The sequence below is a fragment of the Oenanthe melanoleuca genome, chromosome 25 (genome assembly GCF_029582105.1).
Source record: "Oenanthe melanoleuca isolate GR-GAL-2019-014 chromosome 25, OMel1.0, whole genome shotgun sequence".
Classification (NCBI taxonomy): Eukaryota; Metazoa; Chordata; class Aves; order Passeriformes; family Muscicapidae; genus Oenanthe; species Oenanthe melanoleuca.
The window spans coordinates 1,171,256-1,194,058 of NC_079358.1; the positions used below are offsets into that span (position 1 = coordinate 1,171,256).

The window sequence follows — 22,803 nt, forward strand, 5'->3', positions numbered from 1 at the left end:
AGACGGGCGGCTACTTCCGGTGGTTGCCATGGCGACGGGTGTGGCACGGCGGGGTCAGGGAGTGATGAGAGGAGGAAAGGCCCGAAGGTCACCGAGTCCAACCCCGCTGTTATTTCCGCCTGTATTATCCAAGTGTTGGGCTAGTGTTAAAAATTAGTATAATTAATTACAATATAATATATATTATCAACATGTTATAATGTAATATAATATAAATAATATAACGTAACATAACATAATATATATTACGTAGCATAGCATAATACAATATAATGTAATATAGTGTAATGTAATATAATACTATAATATAAATAATATAATATAATGCCATACAATATAAAACAATACAGTCTATTATTTAATACATTCTATTACATTATTCTATTATAGTCTATAATATATTATTCTATTGTATTATTATTACTATTGTATTATTCTATTGTTATATTGTACATTCTATTATATATTATGTGCTGTAATATAATATATATAGTAACAATGTGGTATAATAGTTTCCTAAATGTTGTGCTCTAAAAATTAATAAAATTAATTACAATATAATATAAATTATAAACGTATTATAATAGAATATAATAGAACATAATACAATATAATATAATATATAAATCATATATAATGCCATATAATATAAAACAATGTACTCTATTATTTAATACTTTATATTATATTATTATATTGTTATTATTCTATTATACCCTATACTATTATATTATTCTATTGCATTATTATTTTATTATTATATTATACATTCTATTATATATATTATATGTTACAATATAATATATGTAGCAACAATGTAGTATTATAGTATCTTAAGTGTTCTCTAAAAATTAATAAAATTAATTACAATATAATATATATTATCAACATATTGTAATGTAATATAAAAAATAGAATATAATAGAACATAATATAACATAATACAATATGATATAATGTAATGTAATATAAGATAATGTAATAATATAAAATAAATCATATCATAATGCCATATAATATAAAAAAACACTCTATTATTTAATACATTTTATTATACTATTATATTGTTATTGTTCTATTATATTCTATACTATATAAATCTATTTTATTATTACTATTGTATTATTATTCTATTATTATAATATACATTCTATTATATATGTTATAATATAACCTATAAAGCAACAATGTAGTATTATAGTATCCTAAATGTGCTCTAAATTTAATAAATTTAATAAAATTTAACTCAGAGTATAAAACCATATAAAAGAGTTCCTGTATCATCAAAAGAATTTTTGATTAATTTATAAACTCATTATCCAGCAATGTAACAGGATATAGAGAATATGTATAATGTGGGAAAGTTTTGCTAAATAAATTTAGTTTATTTTAGTTTTTCTGTTAACCAAACTTAGAAATAGTAGTGTGATAAATTCTTTTTTATATTTATATTTATATTTATATTTATATTTATATTTATATTTATATTTATATTTATATTTATATTGTCTTAGCTATAATATATATTTCTATTTATGTATTATTTATAATACATATATTATATATATTATAATAAACTATATATACAATATATATGTGTTTTGGAATATAACATGGTGATGTAAAAAGTTGTTGTTTATGTAACTAATTTAAAGAACAGTAAAAAGATAATCAGTAATTTTTTCACATTCTTGGATTATCCTTTCTGGATAATCAGAGGTGATGAATACCAGAATTTCAGAGAAAATATTTATTGATCTCTGTTATTACAAACTGCACTGAGAAGAAGGAGCCAGAAGGAAAAAAAAAAAATAAAAAATAGAAATGTTAATTTACTGGTTTGGGGGGCTGATTTTGAATTATACATAAGAACATGCAACAGGTTGATGAATTCAACCAATTGAACTTTTTCCTTTCTTATCTCTTATTGTCTTCTATTAAACTTTGAAAAAATCTGCTAAAAATCCACTTCGTTTTTTAGAGAAAGGAAAATCCCCGCGGGTCCCTCAGAGCCCAGAACGTTCCACAACTCCCGGGCCCCTCACGGGCGGGGCGGGAACTGCGCATGCGCGGGAACGCACGTGCCGCTCTGCTGCGCATGCGCGGGAACGCACGTGCAGCTCTGCTGCGCATGCGCGAGCTGCACGCGCCGTTTTGGCGGGAAGCGCGCGGCGCCGGCTGAGGGCGAGCCCCGCCCCCTGCGTTTGCACGCGGCCCCTCGGCCCAACCCGCTGAGGGCGAGGGCGGGAAAAGGCGCCCTGAGGGTGAGCGGTTCCTTCAGCTCACATTCTCCTGCAGTTTTTCCGTCGCTTATTTCTCAGCTCACTCATCGCACTTTTGTCTTCACGTTTTCATCCTCAGTTTGCCTTGAGGGAGCCCCGCCCGCTGCGTTTGCACGCGGCCCAACCCGCTGAGGGCGAATGCGGGAAAAGGCGCCCTGAGGGTGAGTGGTTCTTTCACCTCGCGTTCTCCGGCGGCTTTCCCCCGAATATTTCTCAGCTCACTCACATCGCACTTTCGTCTTCGCGTTTTCATCCTCAGTTTGCCTTGAGGGAGCCCCGCCCGCTGCGTTTGTACACGGCCCCTCGGCCCAACCCGCTGAGGGCGAATGCGGGAAAAGTCGCCGTGAAGGTGAGTGCGGGCGGTTCCTTCACCTCCATTCCTCTCACCTCACATTCTCCTGCGGTTTTCCCTCGTAGTTTTGTCTTCGGGCTTTCATCCTCAGTTTGCCGTGAGGGAGCAGGTGGTGTTTTCTGGGCTGAGGCTGCTGGGGGGCGGCTCCTTCCTCGCACCGCGGGTTATGGAGGAGTCCTGAGGGGGAGCTCGGTGCCCTTCACTTCTAACTTGGCAAAGGTGTTTTGTTTTCCATGGCCTGGATCTATGTGATATTCCTGAATTTGAGAGAAGGCTGGTGTGGAGTCAGGCTCTGGGTGATGAGGGTTCTGTTTCTCCCATACTTGTTTAAAACCAATTGAAGTATGAAATGTGGTCCTTTGAAAACCCCATAGGTTGGGTGTCAGTTAACACTGAAAATAATTGCCTTTGGAGGTTTATATTTTATATAAATACAGATATAAATGTTCTTATTAATCCATCCACTTGCCTCAAGGGAAGCCTGTGCTCCTGTGAAAATCAAGCATCTGATACTGGGGATGATTAGAGGAGCTGTCCTGCTCTGTTTGCTGAAAATTACAGGTTTGTTGGAGCTGCTAAATTGTGCAGGAGATGTTTTTAAATCCAAGGAGTGCCCTGGAGAGCTGCAGGCTGGGCTTTCTCCTCATCCAGGTGCTAATGCAGGTGTTTCATTGACAGGCACAGGAGTCTCTGCACAATGGCAACTGCTCAGAAGCAAAGGAATTCTGTGGTATGGTTTTATTTCTTTATTTCAGCACAGTATTGGAAAAATGAGGGAGTTCTGGTGATATTTCTTCAGGTGAAAACAGCAGGCTAATTCAGTAATTTAATTATGAATAAGAAATATAGAGAAAAAAATTAGAAAACTAATTTGATCTGTTTTGTCTCTTGCTTGGTAGAAACCAGCTGTGTCCTATAAATATTGTAACACCAAGTGTGAGGAATATGCTTAACTTTATAAATCACAAGCTGAACTTTATAAATCACAAGCTGGACTTTATAAATCACCTGTTTGGGTCTGTTGCTGTAGGTTTAATTGATTTTTCTGTGATTTTCAGAGTGCAGTTGTATTTCCCAAGAAAATAGCCACAGAGCAGCAATCCCTGATGCTGGTGAAGAGGCTCCTGGCAGTGGCAGTGTCCTGCATCACCTACCTGAGGGGAATCTTTCCTGAAAGTGCCTATGGAACCAGATACATGGATGGTAAGGAGCTGTTTCCATGATAATTTGCAAAAACTGCTGTCATGGAGTTGTTTTTAAACTTGGTCTTTTTAATGAATGAATGTCATTTCAGTGCACATAATGAAAATTTCACAAATGAATTAATTAAATTCTGTTTTTGCTGCTGCTAACTCAGCATTAAAACTATTCTCATGCTTGTCAGTAAAATTAATTTTAATCTCTTCTTAATATGTGCTTTTAGGCAATGAACTTTTCATTCCATTTTGTTTTAAGTAACTGTGTGTATTTTTGGGGATTTTTTTTGAGATGTCTGTGTCAAAATTCTGAGGGAAGACAAGAACTGTCCTGGCTCTACCCAGCTGGTGAAATGGTAGGTTTGATTCCAGCACACAGGTAACATGTCAGTGCTCAGAGGTTCCTTCCTGGTTATTTGCAGATAAAAAGCAAAAATTCTCTTGCTGTGAGCAAGCAGCCCACATTTGTATCATGGATATAATAATTGTGTTTTCAGTTTAGGGCTTAGGAGAGCACAAATCTCTGTTTGCAGGGTGACTATACTTTATATTTAGTGTAGAAATACTAAATATCTATGTATGCTTCATTCCTCTAGGTGCTCATGGGTGCACAGAAATGCAAAAACAACTGGTAGTTCCTCTCTAGTTGACTAGGAGACTCAATGCCTCCATTTTGCATCTTAAATTTAAAGATTTTGCTCACAAATTTTGTAGGAGAGTGGGACTTGTCAGGCTTCTTGTTCAAAAGCAGAGCTCTGCCTGCTTGAGCACTTATTCTGGATCTGAGATCTGTTCCTGCTGCTCTCCTTGTTTTTAGAAACCTCTGTAAGGCCTTTGCCTCAGTTATATATTTTTTTACTTCCATAAAAGTTCTTTGCCCCTTTTCCTCACTGTGTACAAGGGAAATGTGGGAGGAATTCTGCATTCACCCCCTCACAGTGCTGAGTGTGAGGGCTGAGAGTTGATTAAATTAAAGGTGTGATCAGCATGTGCTGAGCCACAAAGAGAGGGAGAAAAAAAGCTGGAATTTCCTCATGGATCTTCCATGAGTGAGGAAACAGAAGGGTCAGTGGGATTTGGGTCAGCTTCTGCTGCAATGGGAGCATGGAAATGCTGGAGCTGATAAGTTTTGATTCCCTGTTTGGATGTTATAAAAAAAAGGAAATGGCAGCATCCAAATAAAGGTAATCACTCCTTTGTGCTTCAGCAATGTTGCTGTTCAGCTGAATTACTGATTTATGGTGAAATCATGGAATGGTTTGGGTTGGAAGAGACTTTGCAGCTCCTCTTCCTCCAACCCTCTGCCATGAACAGGGCTCCAAGCTGCTCCCCTGATAAATAAATACATGTATTGGAAGATGTTTAAAGTATTGCAGTAATTTTTACTAATAAATTATTTACCTCCACATTTTATTTTTAATTGACTTACCTCCACATTTTATTTTTAATTGACTTACCTCCACATTTTATTTTTAATCTTTCAAGAGGTTGGGGTGTTTTGTTACAAAGATACTCATTGCTTATATCACTGCTAATGAGATAGAATGATGGAATGAGTGTTATTTATTGCTCTAATACAGTAAGAGAAACACAAGAGTTTCATTTTTTGCTGCTATTTGATTTAGTGAGAAACAAGTGAAAATTAGTAGTGGATGGCCAACATTATTTGATTTTTTGCAGGATGTTAGGATGCTATGATGCCTTGCAGAAGAAATATGTAAGTCCTCCACTCTCATTTCAGTTGTGTTGAAATGTTTCTTTCAGTCCATTCTCAGTGGAGTTGTAGGGAGTAGCTGAGCTCAGTCAGCTGCAGTGTGGGATGCACAGGCATTTCTGCAGAAAATTCTTGGGAACAGCACAGAAAAACAGAGATCTGGGGGTGTTTTCTTCTGCAGCTGAGTCCTCTCCTCCCACAAGGGGAGTGAAGAGGCTTTTCTTACAACAGGCTTCACTTGCCTCTGTTGGATTCCAGGGTTAGAGAGACAAAGCAACTTGGGCAGCAGAAATGGGCAATGAGATATATCTAATGTTCTTTTTTTCCTTCCTGTTTATGTTCCTGACAGCTGAGACAGATTGTCCTAGCAGTGAGTATCTCTGAAAGACAAGGACACAATTTTGGGGGATATTCTTTGAGGGATGTGCTGTTCTCATTCTGATTCCTCTATTTTCTTTACAAATGCAGGTCTATACCCAGGCAGAAGATCCTCAGGTAAATCTGGAATATCTCATGGGATGACTGATGGTGATAGGGATATAGTGAAATGTGTGTACAAGCAGGAATATTTAACATGCACATTTATAGAAAAAGAACAGGTTGAGATACCAGGTGTAAAAACTGGGGTCAGGGGGAGTTTCAGAAACCAAAATGTCATTGCTGAGTGAGATGTCCATAAAGATGCCTCATCCTGACTCTGCCTGACAAGTTTATGGGACTTCTGTGGAAAACACAAAACCCACTGAGTGTCACCACATCTGTTCCATGTGTGAAACAGGAATATTTTGTGCTAGAAACTAAAGCTGATATTTCATAATATTTTATCATGGTGATTGCTAGAAAAGAATCATAATTTTTATTATATTTTAAACAGTTTTATGCAGTTTAATTGTTAGAGTTTTTTACAGTTAATTGTTAGAGGATTGGGATTCAGCAGGTGTAAGTGGATGGAGTTGGGCTGTGGTTATTTTCTTTAATTCATAGATGACTGCAGAAGTGTTTAGGCTTAGTTGAATAATTCCTGGCTTTGTTTGCAGACAGTCACAGAGTGTTACCACTTCAAGTTCAAGTACACCCAGAGTGGGCCACTCCTGGATTTTGGCAGGTACAGCCCCTGGGACACACCTGAATGTCAGAACTCTGCATTTGACCTGTTTGCTTTTTAAATTCTGCTTCTTGAGACTAATTTTATCAACATGCACTACTAGCTTAGACTTACTAAAATGCAATTAATCAATTTTTTTTTATTTTGCTCATAATTTTCATATCCAGTCAGAAGGTGATGCTCAATGTCACTCTGATACTCTGTGACCAGGATCTCTGAGATATTCTATGTGTGTGGGGGGTGAAGCTTCACATCCAGACCCTCCTCCACCACAGAGATGGTGGAACACCCTGACAGATGGTGATGAATACACATTTCTGACCACATCAGCCCAACACACAGCTGTATAAAAAACTGATCTGGCTGCTCTGTGTGTTTTTAGCAAGGACAGGAAGTCAGAGTCCAGCATCCCCTGTGCAGACACCAAGAAGGCCAGCATCCTCCTCATCAGAAAGATCTTCATCCTGATGCAGAACCTCAGCCCTCTGCCCAATGATGTCTGCCTCACCATGAAACTGCTCTACTATGATGAGGGTACATTGCCATGGCAGGGATTGATCAGCTCTGCTCACACTCTGCACAGCAAGCCATGGTTTTTGTAATTACTGTCCTTGCAGGGCTTGTGAACCCAGACAGGTCCCTATCCCCCTGGTTTTTAAGTCTGGATCCTTGCTGATCAGGTTTCATCCTCTCACAGAAGAATTTTTTCCTAATATCTCATCTAAACCAGCACTAGAATCCTGGAGTGGTTCCTTCCTTGAGCCACCTGTCCCCAGAAAAAAGACCCCAAGCTTCCAGTTCAGCTCTTCCTACAGCCACAGGCACTCCTGTCACACCAGAAACAGTGACATGACCATGTGACAACAGGCCAGGCTGGGGCAGCCTGGTCTGCTCTGTCTGTGGCACTGTGGAACAGGATGAGTTTTAAGGGTTTCTTCCAACCCAAACCACTCCAGGAATCAGTGTAGAATCTTGTTGGCTGCTGGGATTTGTTAAATGAGGTTATTTCACATGTGGCTGTTTCTCAGGGCAGTTTGGAATCTCCAAGGGGAAGGGATGAGATCCCACTGCAGGAACACAATCCTAGCACTGATTTCATTGGATTTGGCTGTGTTTTAAAACACCTGGAGTTTCCCAGAGTATGTTAGGCTATAGCATCATTTCAGTTTGATGGCTGTCCAAATATCTGGCTCTGCTTTTGGAGAGTTACTGCCTTACAATGACAAATCAGAACTTCTATTTTCTGTATCTACAACCTCTTCCCAAAGAGCTTTAACTGGACTTTTCCTCTTGTGCAAAGAGAAAACATTTACTCACATTGAATATTGGTTACTCCCCTCCCCTCACACAGTTTTTTTGCAGTAACTCCCTGTATTTAAAAAGAGTTTTGCAAGAACAAGTTTCATTCTAACACATTGAATGAACTTTCTCTGCAGTTACACCCCCTGATTACCAACCCCCAGGGTTCAAGGAGGCCAAGGATGAGGGGCTGCTCTTCAGGGAGGAGCCCATGTACCTGAATGTGGGGGAAGTGCCAACACCTTTCCACTTGCTGAAGCTGAAAATCACCACTGAGAAACAGCGCATGGAGAATGTTGATAAGAACATCCTGCAGCAGGAGGGGACTGCTGAGCCTCTCCAGGTGGGTGCAGTGAGCAGAGGGGATCCAGAAGAGAGCACAGACTTTGTTTTCTGTAGCTTTTTAATTTTTTTTTTGGTGGTGTACCTTCTAGAAAAAAGCCATTATTGTTTCCTTGTGTGTAAGCCATAATCCCTTCTATTTCCAGACATGATTAAGCAGGACAATATGTCTTCAATCCATTTTTTTTTCTTTATTTTAAATCCATTTCTCCTTTATTTTAAATCCATTTTTTCCTTTATTTTGCTGCTCCAATTTGCAGCCTGACACTGTTGAAGCAGGGTGAGCACAGCTTGTGCCATGGGGACACTGCCCTGTGTCCCAGCACAGGGCACAGATGGATCCTCTTATCCCATGTCACAATCACTTATTTCAGTTTATTCCACCACAAATCCATCTGATAAGTGTGTCCTTAATCATTTGAGTAGAAACCTTCTTCCTTCTGTGCCTGCAGTAAGTGACAGACTTGTTTCTTCATCTAGGAGGATCCTGTCTCAGAAAATGAAGTGGAAGATAAGAATCATGTGAATATTTCAGAAGCTCAAGGTAATATTTGTAGATATCTTTCAAGTCTCTGATTTGTGCCTCTTTCCTGATGTTACTCAAACAAAGCCCTCCATTTTCTATATTCAAATTTTCATTATTTTCTTCCCATGTATGACTGTGCCTTTATTTTTTATCAGTTTCATTCTGTGAAGCAGTTGGTTAACAAATGTTAATATGTTAAAACATGATTAACATTTTCATGTTCAAAATTCTGATCTTCTGTTCCATTTTATCAGATAAGCTAAATTGAATGGGGTTTGTATGTAGAAACAAATTTTATTTGCTTTTTCTACTCTTTTTGTTACTAAAATTACTGCTTTATTTAGTTGTTGATAACACTTTGTTTGCACATTAAGCTTGTACTGTTGAGCTCATTATTGCAGAGGTGGGAAGCAGAATTCTCTGTGCAAAACCCAGTGGTCTGGGTTTGTTGTGTTTTTTTTTTTTTTTTTTAATTTCAGCTTTTTGGGCTTCAATCCAGCAGGAATCCCACTTTTACAATATCCCCCACACCTTCAGCCTGGGCATGTGGAGGAGGAATTTTTGTGTTCTGGCAGCTCCAAAGGGAGCTGCTCCTGGTTTAACTCCACTCCAGAATGTGTTTTGTGTTCTGAAAAATTCTGTGTTTGTTTGTGCTGCTTCCTGTTTGAGTGCTTTTTCCAGCTGACTGTGAGCTCTGAGCTCTCCTTGGAGCCTTTTCTTCTGCAGCTTGAACAATCCCAACTCTCCCAGCCTTTCCTTATAGGAGAACTTTAGTAGACACAAGTTCTAGTAAAGTAATTCTGGGAGTATGAATCACACAAAAATGACTTTCCTCAAGTGTTTTTCCTAACACTGTAAATAAAATCAGTCAATAACTGTCCTGGCTCCTTCAGCTTTGGAATGTGCCCTGGTAGCTCCCAACTGCTGGCTTTTATTCAGAGCTCCAAGATGTGGACCCAAAAACAAGACACCAAATTGTCCTCAGGAGCTTCCTTTTCAGATTTTAGATAAACCAGGAGGAAAAGCAGAGGATGGTTTGTGTTCACATTGGCCAGTTCAGCCCAGGGCCCTGAGGACTGAGCTTTGCTGCCAAACAATCTGAAGAAGGAATTGCTGCTTGGAGGGGCTGTACAGAAACATCCAGACAATCTGGAACCCATTTGCTGTACAGAAAACATTTCAAATGTTGGGTTTGGGGTTTTTTTGGAGAAATAACATGTGCAGCTTTGCCAAACCAGCTGCCATTTCTGTGCTGTTCAAAAATAATGGTGGAATTGTGTAGGAAACAGCACATGCAGATCAGAATTTCTCTCCTGACAATGCTAGTAGGCTGCAGAACTGGACTAACCACATGAAGGTGTGTCTGATGCTTTTAAAGTCATAAAAATTCTGAAACCTTGCAAAAATCCAGGGAGTTGGCAAATGTTTTATTTACAGGAATTATAAGACACAGGGAAACATATTTGTCACCCTAAAATCCTTCTGTTGTTTCCACAGCTGATGCACAGTTCCCTATTCACCATTCCATGCTTTTATCTTTATCCTAGAAAAACCAGCATGGATTGGGAACTGCCTGGAAGTGCCTGTTCCCCTTGGGGAGCTGTTCCTGCAGCTGCAGGATAGGAAGAGGCTGAGTTCAAGAATAAATTCAAAGTTTGCTGCAGTTAAGGACATGCTGGACATTGAGAACTCTGGAAGCAGCTGTTCCCAGCACTTAGGAAGTGTTCCCTGGGGCAGAGCAGGTGGTTTTGCTCTGGGTTGTTGGTGTGCTGTTCTTAACTTTATTGAACTCTTTCCTTCTTTCAGAAAAGAATTCAGCTCATGAAGAGAAAGCTGGAGGGATGCAGACTCCCCCTTGTGATTCTAATCCTCAGGTATGAAAACTCTGCCCTGGCATCTTCAGCTTTTACTTTTTTACTTCCCTCCTTGGAGTGATTCATGAAACCTTATTTCCCACAGTCACTATTCCCAGCAACAAAATTCCTTTACATTTTATTTCTTGGTGTTTTCCAAAACTATTCTAAAGCACTGACAAAAGGCTGTTCCTCTGAAACACAACCCTCAATAAAACAGATGCTGGGACTGTTACCCAGTGAAAAGGGGAGATATAATTTCCATGTTAATAAACTGCCTAACAGGAATTCCACTGCTAATTCTGACAAACCAAAGCTTGTTAAAAAGTTGATTACAACTTTAAAAATTCAAGTGTATAACTCAGGTTATATTCCCTGCATGTAGAAATTGGTGACATTTATTCGTGGAGGACTGCTTCACACAGGTCCTTAAGATTTCTTAAAACAGGATAGCTGTAGGTAAGTGAGTGATTTACTGTATAAAAGCAGCTGGAAAAGCTGTGACTTCCATGGGTTATCACCATTTAAATACTCCCATATTTCAGTTTTGGCTCAGGCACTGCACAGAACAGTGAATATTTCAGCACTGAGCCCTGCTGTTGTGTCCAGTGTGTATTTTTTGCTGTTCTCACAAGACAAAATCTGTTTTCTGATTTCAGGTTGATCATTTGACCCGAAAAACATCTGAGCTGATTGTGTCAGAGAGCAGGACAAGAAGTGGGAAGATATTCCAAAGCTGCCTTGTTAGTATCAGTTTTTCTTTAGTCCTCATAATTTCTGTTCCAGACAGTGAATAAAACTCAGAGCTTGGATGCATTTGCTATTGACAGAATGAAATTCTCATCACTTCTTAATTCTCACTTCCTAAATTCCCATTCAATTCAACACTGTCAAAAAGAATCCTGTCCCAAAGAGTGAGAAGCTGATTTGATGCAGATAATGCAGGTTGAGAAGATTCCTTAATTTTAGTTGATACCCTGTTGGGAATGCATTTAGCCAAATTTCCTGCTGGTTTCAGGAAACTTTTTGGAGTTTGTGCCAGCAGAGATCACAGTTCACCAAGTGCTTCCTTGGGAAACTCTGGGCCAAAATGATAACCTTGCTTCTGTGACTCCTTCATTCCACAAAAAATCCTTTTTATTTGCTTAATCAAGTCAGTCTGGCAGGCACTGCTGCTTGTGGGAACCCAAATCATTCCTACCTGCACAGCTGGAGCAGAGGTTGTGTCCAGGCTGGAATTTGACTTTGGGTCCCAGTCATACTTAGTCCTTTTTCTTACTCAGTGATGTGCCAAAAAAAAAAGAATAAAAAGTTGTTCTGCTTTATTATTTGCTGTATATTGCAAAATTCTTGTGAATTTTTCAGAGAGATTTTACTGAACTTAGCAATAAAATGATTAAACAAAACAAAATTGCTTTAAATAATCAAAAGGACAGTGGAGCTAAAGGTTCATTGTCATTTTTTCGTGGGAGAGTCAGCAGGACAGAGCTCTCAGGGTGCAGAACCCTCCTGGGATGGGACTGTGCAGAACAGCCAGCATTGCCTTGGAATCCTGGAATCCTGGAGGGTTTGGGTGAAGGGACCTTAAATCCCACCCCTTCCACCATCCAAACCACATCCAGCCTGACCTTGGGCACTTCCAGGGATGGGACATCCATGGAATTATCTGTGCCAGGGCCTCTCCACCCTCACAGCAAACAATTTCTCCCATATCTCCAACCTCAATTTCTCCTCTTTCAATCTGAACCCACAACTCCTTGTGCTGTGACAGCAGGAATCCATCCCAACAGGAATATATCCCACCAGAAATTCATCCCAGCCTGCCTTCAGTTGCTCAGTTCTGCCAGGAAATCATATCCAGCTGTTCCTGCAGGCAAGCCCAGCACATCTGTCCTGCTGAGGGTGGGTTGTGCCCCCACAGAGCTGCTGTAATTCCATCTGTTGCTTTTCCTTGGCAGGTGCACCAGGCTGAGCTGGGCTCCAGCCAGGACGTGCTGCCCAAAAGGAGGAAGCTCAGCGAGCCCAAGGAGCAGTTTTAGGTGCCCATCTGAGTTCTCCACTCCCAGTTGGATGTTCCACGTGCCTGTTGGCTCTTTAAGGATCTTTTCTGCTCCATTAGCAGCCCCATGGGAGTGTGTTTTTAAAATGTCAGGAAGCCCAGCTGAAAGATTCCAAACTCACTTTGTGTGGGATCAGAAATCCTTGGATTTGGGGATTTGGGGATTTGTGGGTGAAAATTCATCCCTCCAAGGTTTCACCAGTGCTGAGCTGAGGAACTCACCCAAAACCTCTCCAGTTTTGGGGGGATTTCCAGAGGGCTGGGCTGGCAGTTACAGGCTGTTACAGTTTTGGGGTTACAGTTTTTGTTTTTTCCTACCGAGACAGTTGGAGGAGTTGGATGCTTTGCATTTCTTCCAGACCAGGTGAAAAACCAGCCCTCTTCATGCCTTAAATTCCAGATTCCCTGCCAGAATGCAGGAATTTCTGATGCCAGGTATCCATGGCACCATCTGTTCCGAGGTGTGAGAGCCCTGGGAGAACCTGGGTGTCCTTTTTGGACACGGTGCCAAGTCCTCCTCCAGCATCAGAAATTAACTTTTAATTACCCGGCTGCCTCGGGGAACGGCAGGTGAACGTTTCCTGACGGTTTTGACTTTTCAATTAAGAATGTTCATCATCGGTCCTCTATTAAAAAGCGTTCGCCTTTGCAGCAGCGTGCTCCGTTAGCGGCGGGACGGGAATGGGATGGGACGGGCGGGGACGGGATGGGATGGGAGAGGAGACAGGAGCGGGAATGGGATGGGACGGGATGGGAGAGGGGACAGGAGCGGGAATGGGATGGGACGGGAGAGGGGACAGGAGCGGGAATGGGATGGGACGGGCGGGGACAGGGCTGTAGCGGGAATGGGATGGGACAGGGGACAGGGCGGGAAAAACAGTGACAGGAACGGAATGGGACACGGGACGGGACTGGAGCGGGGATGGCCATGAAGCAGGGGTGGAACACAGGACGGGAAAGGGACATGGAGCACGGGTGGCACACGGGACAGGAACAGGAATGCGACATGGAGCAGGGATAGAACAGGGGACAAGGACAGGACCGGGACATGGAGCAGGGACAGGATACGGGACAAGGACAGGAACTGGAGCGGGACATGGAGCAGGGACAGACACGGGACAAGGACAGGAACGGGACATGGAGCAGGGATGGGATCCGGGACAAGGACAGGAACTGAAGCGGGACATGGAGAGGGGATGAGACACGGGACGGGACAAGAACGGGAACGGGACAGGGACAGGGACACGGAGGGACACAGGACACGCGGGCGGGGGCGGAGCCACCATTGACTGACAGCAGGAAGTCCCGCCCCCTGCCCAAGCCGCGCGCTCTCATTGGTCGATCCCACCCGCGCGCGCTCCCATTGGTCAGATCCCCGCGTGGGCGGGGCCAGAGGAGCCCAGGAAGCGGCGGCGGCCCCGCGGAGCCTTTTCCTGCCCGCGGCCCCGGAGCGCAGCGGAGCGGCCGGGCCGCACGGAGCCGCCGGGCACAGCGGTGAGACCCAGGGGCTCTGACAGCGCCCAGCCCTCCTGAGGGGGGCCATTCTTCCCCCCGGGGCCGTGAGGGGTGGGACAGAGCTCGGGGTGTCAGGCAGAGCCGCGCCGGGGTTGTGAGGCGGGAGGCCCGGGACGCTGCTGTCCCCCGTGTCACCTCCGGGTGGGGGGAAAAAGTGGGGGAAATACGGGAAAAATGAGGAAAAATGTGGGGAAAGTGAGGGAGAAACGAGAGGGGAAATGGGGAGGAATGTAGGGAAAATGGGGGAAAATCCGGGAAAAATGAGGTGGAAATGTGGGGAAAGTGGGGTTGAAATGAGGGAGGAAATGATGGAAAATGGGGAGGAAATGGGAGAAGAAACAAGAGGGGAAATGGAAGGAATGTGTGGAAAATGGGGTGGAAATTGGGGGAAAATCCGGGAAAAATGAGGTGGAAATGAGAAAAAATGTGGGGGGAAATGGGAGGAATGTGTGGAAAACAGGGTGGAAATGAGGGGGGAAATGGGGGAAAATACGGGAAAAATGGGGTGGAAATGAGGAAGAATGTGGGGGAAATGGGGAGAAATGTGATGGGGAAAAATGTGGGGAAATTTGTGGAAATGAAGGGGGAAACGGGATGGAAACTGGGGGGAAAATCCGGGGAAAATGAGGTGGAAATGAGGAAAACTGTGGGGGAAATAGGGTTGAAATGGGATAGGAAATGGGGGAAAAACGAGGGAGGAAATGGGGAGCAATGTGACGGGGAGGGATGATAGGGTGGAAATTGAGGGGAAATCTGGGAAAAAATGAGGTGGAAATGAGGAAGAATGTGGAGAAAATGGGGTTGAAATGAGGGGGGAAATGGGGAGAAATGTGAGGGGGGAAAATGAGGTGGAAATGAGGAAAAATGTGGGTGGAAATGGGGGAAAAACGAGGGAGGAAATGGGAGGAAATGGGGAGCAATGTGAGGGGGAGGGATGATAGAGAAATTGAGGGGAAATCTGGGAAAAAATGAGGTGGAAATGAGGAAGAATATGGGGAAATGGAGTGGAAATGAGTGTCCCCTAAGGAGCTGTCCCAGCACTCTGAGGGGTGACAGCTGCTCATTGCCACCCCAGTGCTGGGTGCAGGGGCACCCCTCAGTCCTGGGGGGGTTTGGGTGTGGGGGCTCAGCTGCCTGTGCCCCCCAGCAGGAGATGACCACGCTGACACACCGGGGCCGGCGGGCGGACGGCAGGAGCTCGGACAGGAGAGCCGACAGCGAGGAGGATGTGGCTGCAGACAGGGAGCTGAACGAGGATGATCCTGATGATTCCAAAGATATCAGGCTCACCCTGATGGAGGAGGTGCTGCTTTTGGGGCTGAAGGATAAGGAGGTGAGCAGCACAAGGGGTTGGATGGATTCTTCTTGTTATAAATGAGAGGCAAAAGTCTCGGCATTCAGCAAAATTTAGATTGCTTTGTTTTATATAGACAGAGCAAGCTGGGGAGGCAGAGGGGTCACAGCCCACCCAGCTTTGGTTTGCAGCTCCATTTTATAGCATGGTTTCCTTGTAGTCATCAATAATTATTTTTTTGTTGGCATAATTTTGCCAGGTGAGCAGTGATGGTCTGTGTGATCACTGGATGACGTGAGTCTCTAGACAATTTGTCAAGTCCCACAGATAACCATTGGTCTTGGCAGATAAGGAATGGCAGAAGTCAGGAAATCTGGTCTCAGGAATAGGCTGCAATTGATTACACAAAGGCAGGAAACCTGATTTTGCAGGATCTGTTGGGCTGTGTGAAAGCCTTGTTTTGCAAGCTGTCAGTAGATACAATTTATTTAGAAACATAATATTCATAATATTCTCAATGCTCTCCCTTAGACCCTTAGAACCTGCTTGGAATCTCAGAATCATGGAATGATTTGAGTTGACACTGTAGAGCTCATCCAGTTCCAAACCCTCACCACAGGCAAGGACACCTTCCACTATCCCAGGTGCTCCAAGTCCCATCCAAACCAGCCTTGGACATTTCCAGGGATCCAGGGGCAGCCACAGCTTCTCTGGGCAACCTGAGCTGTGGACATGGCTGTGGCAGGAGCTGAGAGGTGCCCTGGGGCTGTTGTGTCACTGCCTTGTGCAGAGCAAATTGGGTTTTTCTTTCTGCATAGAGAAGCCTCAGCTGGTTTATCCAAGGGTGAACATCCTCCTGTCCCAAAGCACCAGCTGACACACAGTGAAAAAGAGCTCTGCTCTTTAAAAATGAATGTGGAAAAGAGCAGAGGTGACTCTTGAGGGAAGAGGCAGAGGGCAGCAGAGTCAGCTGGGCTGGGAGCTGGACCCACAATGGAGAGGGAACAGGAGCTGCATCTCTGGTGGCTTCCTGGGCCAGGCAGCTGGTGATGGAGCTGGGGCTGGGTGGGAATGTCAGTGCTGGGAGCTCCTCCTGTGTGCTGTCCCTGGCTTTCCTTGGCTCCCTGTGGGAAGGGGATCCTGCTCAAGCAGAATTGATTTGTGTTTATCAGCTGCTGGGAACTCATTTATCAGCTCTGCCTGGAAGGAGCTGTGGGGAAAGGGAAGGTGCCTTGTCTCCACCCCTGCATCCATCTTCTGGATCAGCTTGGGGAAATCTTTGGCTGTGGAAGTGTCCAAGGTTGGACAGGGCTTGGAGCAGCCCTGCCATGACATGGGATTTGTTGATCTTTAAGGTCCCTTCCAACCCAAACCAGTCCACAATTCTAAAATCTGCTGTTCCTGACAAGTAGATGGGAATTGCAGACCAGGGGAAGCCAATGTGCTTCTCTACAGAGGCTTTCCATCTCCAGGAACCCACTTTGGTCAAGATTGGGCTCAGTGATCCTGGAGATCCTTTCCAGCTGTAATGTTTCCATGATTCCTGAGGAGCTGTGGTGGTTGGGTCTCCTTCTCTTCATTCCTAGGGGGATGGAATTAAACTCTTGTGAGGTTCCTGAACCTTTTTTCCACAGGGCTCTGCTGTTGTGGGTTGGTCCCAGCTGGTGCTGAGCTGTCCCACTGAGCTGTGGGCTGTGACAGTGGCTGTCCTGTTTGAGAACCCAGATAAGATCTAGGAGCCAACTAGGAAGTGGCAGGAGCTCAGGGCTGTAAAGGGAACACAGTGCAAATAATCCTGGAGCAAATATTTGAGAGCAGCCTGGGAGTGGGGTGCCATGTTCTGCTTTTTTTCCTGAGGGTTGTTTGGTGTTCTTGGCTTGGTTAATGTATCCTGGGAACAGCCCTTCAGCCACCAGGAACCTGGGAGAGCTCTACAGATATGGGGAAAAAAACCTTGTCACGCTTTTCTTTTTTTTTTTTTTTTTTTCCTCTCCATCCTGTCCTTCCACATTCCTGTACCTCAGGCCAGAGGCAGCAGCAGCCTGGCCCTGAGCTGGGCTGTTTTCACAGCTTGGGTGTTCACTCATGGTTTGATGGCTGGGGAAAAACAAAACAATTTTTGCCAAATTCAATGAGCTCACGGTGTAATTTCATTATTTAAAGTAGCAGTCTGTCCATGTAGGAGGACCTGGCTGCAAACCAGCCTGGCTTTTGTAACCAGTCTGATTCCAGAAGCTGGAAATAACCCAGGAGCTTTCAACTGGTTTGGTTTGGAATTTGAAATTTCCTAGGGGCAACGTGCCCTTGAGGCCAGGAAATTGATACCTTTGCTCATTTTTCACACCCTTTCCTGGAGAACTTGTTTGTAAAGCCAGGAGCAAGGGAAACCAGGAGGGCAGGGATGAAAGGTTGCTTTGTCTTCCCTCACAAGGAAATGAAGAAAGCAAAAAAGTTTAAGGGTTTTTTTATGGTTCTCTGTGCTGGACAAGCCCAGTGTCCATGTGCCCTGCCCAAACAGATCCACTGGGGATGGGAATTCACCCACAGGGAGGGAAAACCTTCCCTGGGGGAGGGCTGAGGGTTCCCAGTCTCCTGGTAATTTTTAGACCTGTTCTTCCCTCCCTGTTTTCCACCCAGAGACAGAGCAGCAGAATTTCCCACCAGGAGCCCATTCCAGATGTGTTGGGGTCTCTCAGGTTGTGGATTTGGGATCAACCTTCCCTTGGGCACAGCTCAAACTCCAGCCCAGCCCCCTGAGCCTCTCCCTGAGCCCTGGCTTGCCCTCAAATCCAAGGAGCTGCTGCTCAGCAGAACAGAAGGAAACAATGGGGCTTTGTTCTCATCAGGGAATGAAAGAAGAGTGGAGGAAGGGAGGGGAGAGGTCACCTGGGCTGCCCCACTGCTCCAAAGCAGAGCCAGCTCTCATGGAAAGCATCACTTGAGTGTTGAACCTTCCCTTTCTTGTCCAGGTGGTTTTTTTTTTTTTCTCCCAATTCCAACTGGAATCTGCAATTCCAGCCCAGGACTGTTCTGTGCACAGTGGAAGTTGGAACATTCTCTTCCTTTTTTCTGCTCCTTTTATCTGTCTGATCTCTCTCTGTCCTCTCTTTCCTGAGCCAAATTCTTGTTTCAATTCCTGATTCTTTGTGGGGTTGTATTTCCCAAACCTTTGCACCTTCTTCTTTCCCAAATTCTTTCCTCCTTGTGAGGGCCCAGAGAAGCTGTGGCTGCTCCTGGATTTCTGGAAGTGTCCAAGGCTGGTTTGGAGCAGCCTGGGACAGTGGGAGCTGTAACTGGATGATTTTTAATCCAAATCCAAACCATTCCATGGCTCCATGAAGCTTCTGTGAGAACTCTTGCTGGAGCCCCATGGCTTGTGGAGAAGCTCCTGCCAGGCCTGATGTTGATTTCTTGGTACACCCAGAGGCTCTCAGGGGGGTCCTGGGGCTGGGTGGGGGAATTTCTTCATGGAGAAGAGCAGATTGCAGCTCTCCTATCCACAGGGACAGAGCCTGGCAGAGCAGCAGCAAAGTCCTGCTGTGCCCATGGAAATCATCCCACTTTGCTCCTTTTCCTTGGAATTTTTACACCCTGGGGCAGGATCCAAGCAGGCCAGGAGGTTTGGGAAGCTGGACAGAGGAAGAATTCTTTCTCATCTTCTTCCCCAGGGCTACACATCCTTCTGGAACGACTGCATCTCCTCAGGGCTGAGGGGAGGGATCCTGATCGAGCTGGCTCTGCGCGGCCGCATCCGCCTGGAGCCGCTGGCCCTGAGGAAGAAGAGGCTGCTGGAGAGGAAGGTGAGGCTGCTGCAGGAGCCCTGGCAGGGTCAGGGGCTCTGCCCTCCAGGCCTGCTTTGAAGGACAGGTGTCTGCCAAAAAAAATTAAAAATTTCTCGTTGAAATGGAGAATGTAAACCCCCTCTCTCCAAATTATTATAGTTTTGAAATTAAGGGGCTCACAGGCAAAGATATGGGAATTAGGAATAACAGTTCTTTACTAGGAAAATTAAAATAGAAATACAGTATTACAAAGAGCAATCCCAAAACCCTGCCAGAGTCAGAATCCAAGCTGACACCCGTCAGTCAGTCAGGGTGTTGGCACAGTCCCATTCAATGGTGGCTGCATCCTCCTGCAGGGGCAGATGTGGTTCAGCTGGAGCAGTGCTCCTGGAGAAGGTGCAGTTTCCTCTGAAGTTCCAGGGATGATGTGCAAAGGTCTGGTTTTCCTCTGGAATCCAGTGGAAAGGTGGATAACTTGGTGTCCAAAATGTCAGTTTTTATCTGGGTAGGAAAGGCTTGGCTCCTCCCCTGGCTGGAGCATCTCCCAGTGGGATGATGGAATTTTATCAGTCATGCCCTGGGACTCAGTGGCCATTAACAGGAGATATCTCCTGGAGGGAGGATGGGCTGTGGGAAAGATAAAGATGATTGCCCAGCTGGTTTAAAGATGGCCCATGAGCAGATAATGTGTGCCAGGAGATCAGGGTCACTGCCCCAGCTGGGTTAACAGATGGAGACAGAATCCACATTTCTGGCCACACCAACCCCACCCAGCTCCCCATCCCATCTCTGCCTGACCCTGTGTTCCTGCTGCTCCTCCCAGGTGCTGCTCAAGTCGGATGCTCCGACCGGGGACGTGCTGCTGGATGAGACCCTGCGGCACATCAAGGCCACGGAGACGGCAGAGACGGTTCAGACCTGGATAGAGCTGCTCACTGGTAGGGCCAGGAGGAAATTTCATTGTCCCAGCCCCCTCCAAACCTATCCAAACCCACCAAAACACAGCCAGGGTCCCGGATCCAGCATCACCCTCTACATATAGAGCTCCAGGATCTGGTGGGGGGGAGAACCCCAAAACCACCCTGGAGCCTCAAATCCATCCAAAATCTCTCTCCCTGTCCTGGATCTCTGGAGGTAGGGAGAGCTGGAGAAGGCTGAATATGGGGGCAGAGAGGGCTTTTCTCAGAGCTTGGTGGAGATATTGGACCTTGCTCCCTTCTAGTTCCTCACCAAGCCTGGGGTGACCCACGGGTGGAAGATTTGGAAAAGAATTTCTCCTGGGCTCTATGGTGTCCTGGTTTAGAGGACAGGTGTCTGCCAATAAAGGCAGGAGCTTCTCTTTGAGATGGAGAATGTAAACCCCCTCCCCGCTAATTATTATAATTTTGAAATTAAGGGGCTCTCAGGCAGAGATAGGGGAATTAAGAATAACAGTTCTTTTCTAGGAAAATTAAAATAGAAATACAGTATTACACAGAACAATCCCAAACCCTGCCAGAGTCAGAATCCAAGCTGACACCCGTCAGTCAGTCAGGGTGTTGGCACAGTCCCATTCAATGGTGGCTGCATCCTCCTGCAGTGGCAGATGTGGTTAAGCTGGAGCAGTGCTCCTGGAGAAGGTGCAGTTTCCTCTGAAGCTCCAGGGATGATGTGGAAAGGTCTGGTTTTCCTCTGGAATCCAGTGGGAAGAAGGTCCCTTGCTGTCCCAAATGTCAGTTTTTATCTGGGTAGGAAATGTTTGGCTCCTCCCCTGGCTGGAGCATCTCCCAGTGGGATGATGGAATTTTATCAGTCATGCCCTGGGACTCACTGGCCATGAACAGGAGATATCTCCTGGAGGGAGGATGGGCTGTGGGAAGATAAAGATGATTGCCCAGCTGGTTTAAAGATGGCCCATGAGCAGATAATGTGTGCCAGGAGATCAGGGTCACTGCCCCAGCTGGTTTAACAGATGAATCCACATTTCTGGCCACACCAACCCAACACACATGGCAGATCTGAGTCAGGCCAAGGGATCAGAGCTCCTGCAGCACAGAGGGACAGCAGGGAAGGGTGGAGAAACAAAACTTGACCAGACTGTCCCACCCCTCAGGAGAAACGTGGAACCCCTTCAAGCTGCAGTACCAGCTGCGCAACGTGCGGGAGCGCCTGGCCAAGGCGCTGGTGGAGAAGGGAATCCTGACCACGGAGAAGCAGAACTTCCTGCTGTTCGACATGACCACCCACCCTGTCAGCAACACCTCTGAGAAGCAGAGGCTGGTGAAGAGGCTGCAGGAGAGCGTGCTGGAGCGCTGGGTGAACGACCCCCAGCGCATGGAGCGCAGGACTCTGGCCCTGCTGGTGCTGGCCCACGCTTCCGACGTGCTGGAGAACGTTTTCGCCACCTTGGCCGACGACAAGTACGACGTGGCCATGAACAGGACCAAGGACCTGCTGGATATGGACCCTGAGGTGGAAGCTGCCAAAGCCAAGGGCACCGAGATGATTTGGGCTGTGCTGGCAGCTTTCAATAAGTCCTAAAGCTCCTCCTGGCGTGGTGTGAGCCAAAGGGACCTGGAGCTCCTGGGGCATCATTGGGTGGGCTCAGCCTGGGGAGGGATCAGGGGATTTTGGTTTCCCCTCTCCAGGCAGGGGTGGGAGGTGAGAGCCCCCCACCACCACAGCCCCAGGGAGGGGTGGCAGTAGCTCTTCACTCCTTGCCCTTGGGGATTTCCTTCTGAGGCCAGTGCAGAGCTGGGGGTGGCGCAGGAGCTGCTGGGAGAGGCCAAACCCCGGCACACACAGGGCTGGGACACACTCCTGGGTGCCTCTCACAGCCTGTGGGTTCCCCTGAGGAGCTCACACCCTCCTGGGGTGGGTGTTGGGGGTGCTGGGCAGTCAGGACCACCCCCATTCCTGACTGTCACCTCGCCTGCGTGTCTCCGTGGAGGAGCAGCTCTGCAAGGACCCCCGGGCTGTGCCCTCATGGCTCAGCTGCTCTTTCTAGTAAGAAAAAAATAGTTCAACTGTGATTATTTTTGTTCACAACCCCATTCCTTTCTCCCCTACTTTATTCTCCTGTAGTTCACTTAAACATATTTCTCTGCAGCCGCGGGGTCTGTCCGTGTTTCACAGTGGGTGCAGCTGCCAGCATTGGCGTTTCAAGGGGCACCGGCAGGGCTCGGGGGGAGGGTCCCGAGGGTGCGGGTGACGTTGGTGGCCTGTCACTGCTGGTCTCAGCTGCTGGGTGGGGGTGGATCCCTCCTCCCCCAGGAGCCTCTCTGGGGGTGGTTTCGGGGTCCCGCGCGGTGTCCCCGCATCCTCCCGGCCCCGGACTCGAACCCGCAGCACTGCGGGAGCGGAGCACCTGAAGCCCCGCCTCTGCCCCGCCCACTCAGTTATCGCTTCCCATTGGCCATTGGATGTGTCAATCATAACTACCCCGCCCTTTTGTTTGCACCGCCCCGCACTAAGCCCCGCCCTCTGTACGCGCTGATTGGTCGGG

General features: G+C 45.9%; 2 protein-coding genes across 9 annotated transcripts; both read left to right on the forward strand.

Annotated features, from left to right (window-relative positions):
- The first annotated feature begins 8 nt into the window (after positions 1 to 8).
- On the forward strand, positions 9 to 13,378 carry HORMAD1 (HORMA domain containing 1). 7 transcript variants are annotated; one of them, XM_056510897.1, is made up of 18 exons: positions 46 to 87; positions 1,982 to 2,264; positions 2,362 to 2,443; positions 2,542 to 2,631; positions 3,110 to 3,195; positions 3,313 to 3,364; positions 3,693 to 3,837; positions 4,123 to 4,186; positions 5,511 to 5,547; positions 5,894 to 5,914; positions 6,013 to 6,039; positions 6,582 to 6,649; positions 7,032 to 7,183; positions 8,086 to 8,291; positions 8,771 to 8,834; positions 10,623 to 10,690; positions 11,329 to 11,412; positions 12,628 to 13,378. In XM_056510897.1, exons 6-18 carry the CDS (start codon positions 3,332 to 3,334, stop codon positions 12,706 to 12,708), a joined length of 1,050 nt encoding a protein of 349 aa, XP_056366872.1. In that variant the 5' UTR covers positions 46 to 87; positions 1,982 to 2,264; positions 2,362 to 2,443; positions 2,542 to 2,631; positions 3,110 to 3,195; positions 3,313 to 3,331; the 3' UTR covers positions 12,709 to 13,378. The 7 variants fall into 7 exon arrangements, with proteins under 7 accessions (XP_056366867.1, XP_056366872.1, XP_056366869.1 ...); XM_056510892.1 differs by lacking the exon at positions 3,110 to 3,195 and having other exon boundaries at positions 9 to 87; XM_056510894.1 differs by lacking the exon at positions 3,110 to 3,195 and having other exon boundaries at positions 76 to 121.
- Positions 13,379 to 14,102: 724 nt separating this feature from the next.
- GOLPH3L (golgi phosphoprotein 3 like) lies at positions 14,103 to 22,406 on the forward strand. Of its 2 annotated transcripts, none has more exons than XM_056511028.1 (5): positions 14,103 to 14,222; positions 15,391 to 15,576; positions 19,206 to 19,337; positions 20,143 to 20,257; positions 21,412 to 22,406. In XM_056511028.1, exons 2-5 carry the CDS (start codon positions 15,397 to 15,399, stop codon positions 21,837 to 21,839), a joined length of 855 nt encoding a protein of 284 aa, XP_056367003.1. In that variant the 5' UTR covers positions 14,103 to 14,222; positions 15,391 to 15,396; the 3' UTR covers positions 21,840 to 22,406. The 2 variants fall into 2 exon arrangements, with proteins under 2 accessions (XP_056367003.1, XP_056367002.1); XM_056511027.1 differs by having other exon boundaries at positions 14,104 to 14,222; positions 15,394 to 15,576.
- Positions 22,407 to 22,803: the final 397 nt, after the last annotated feature.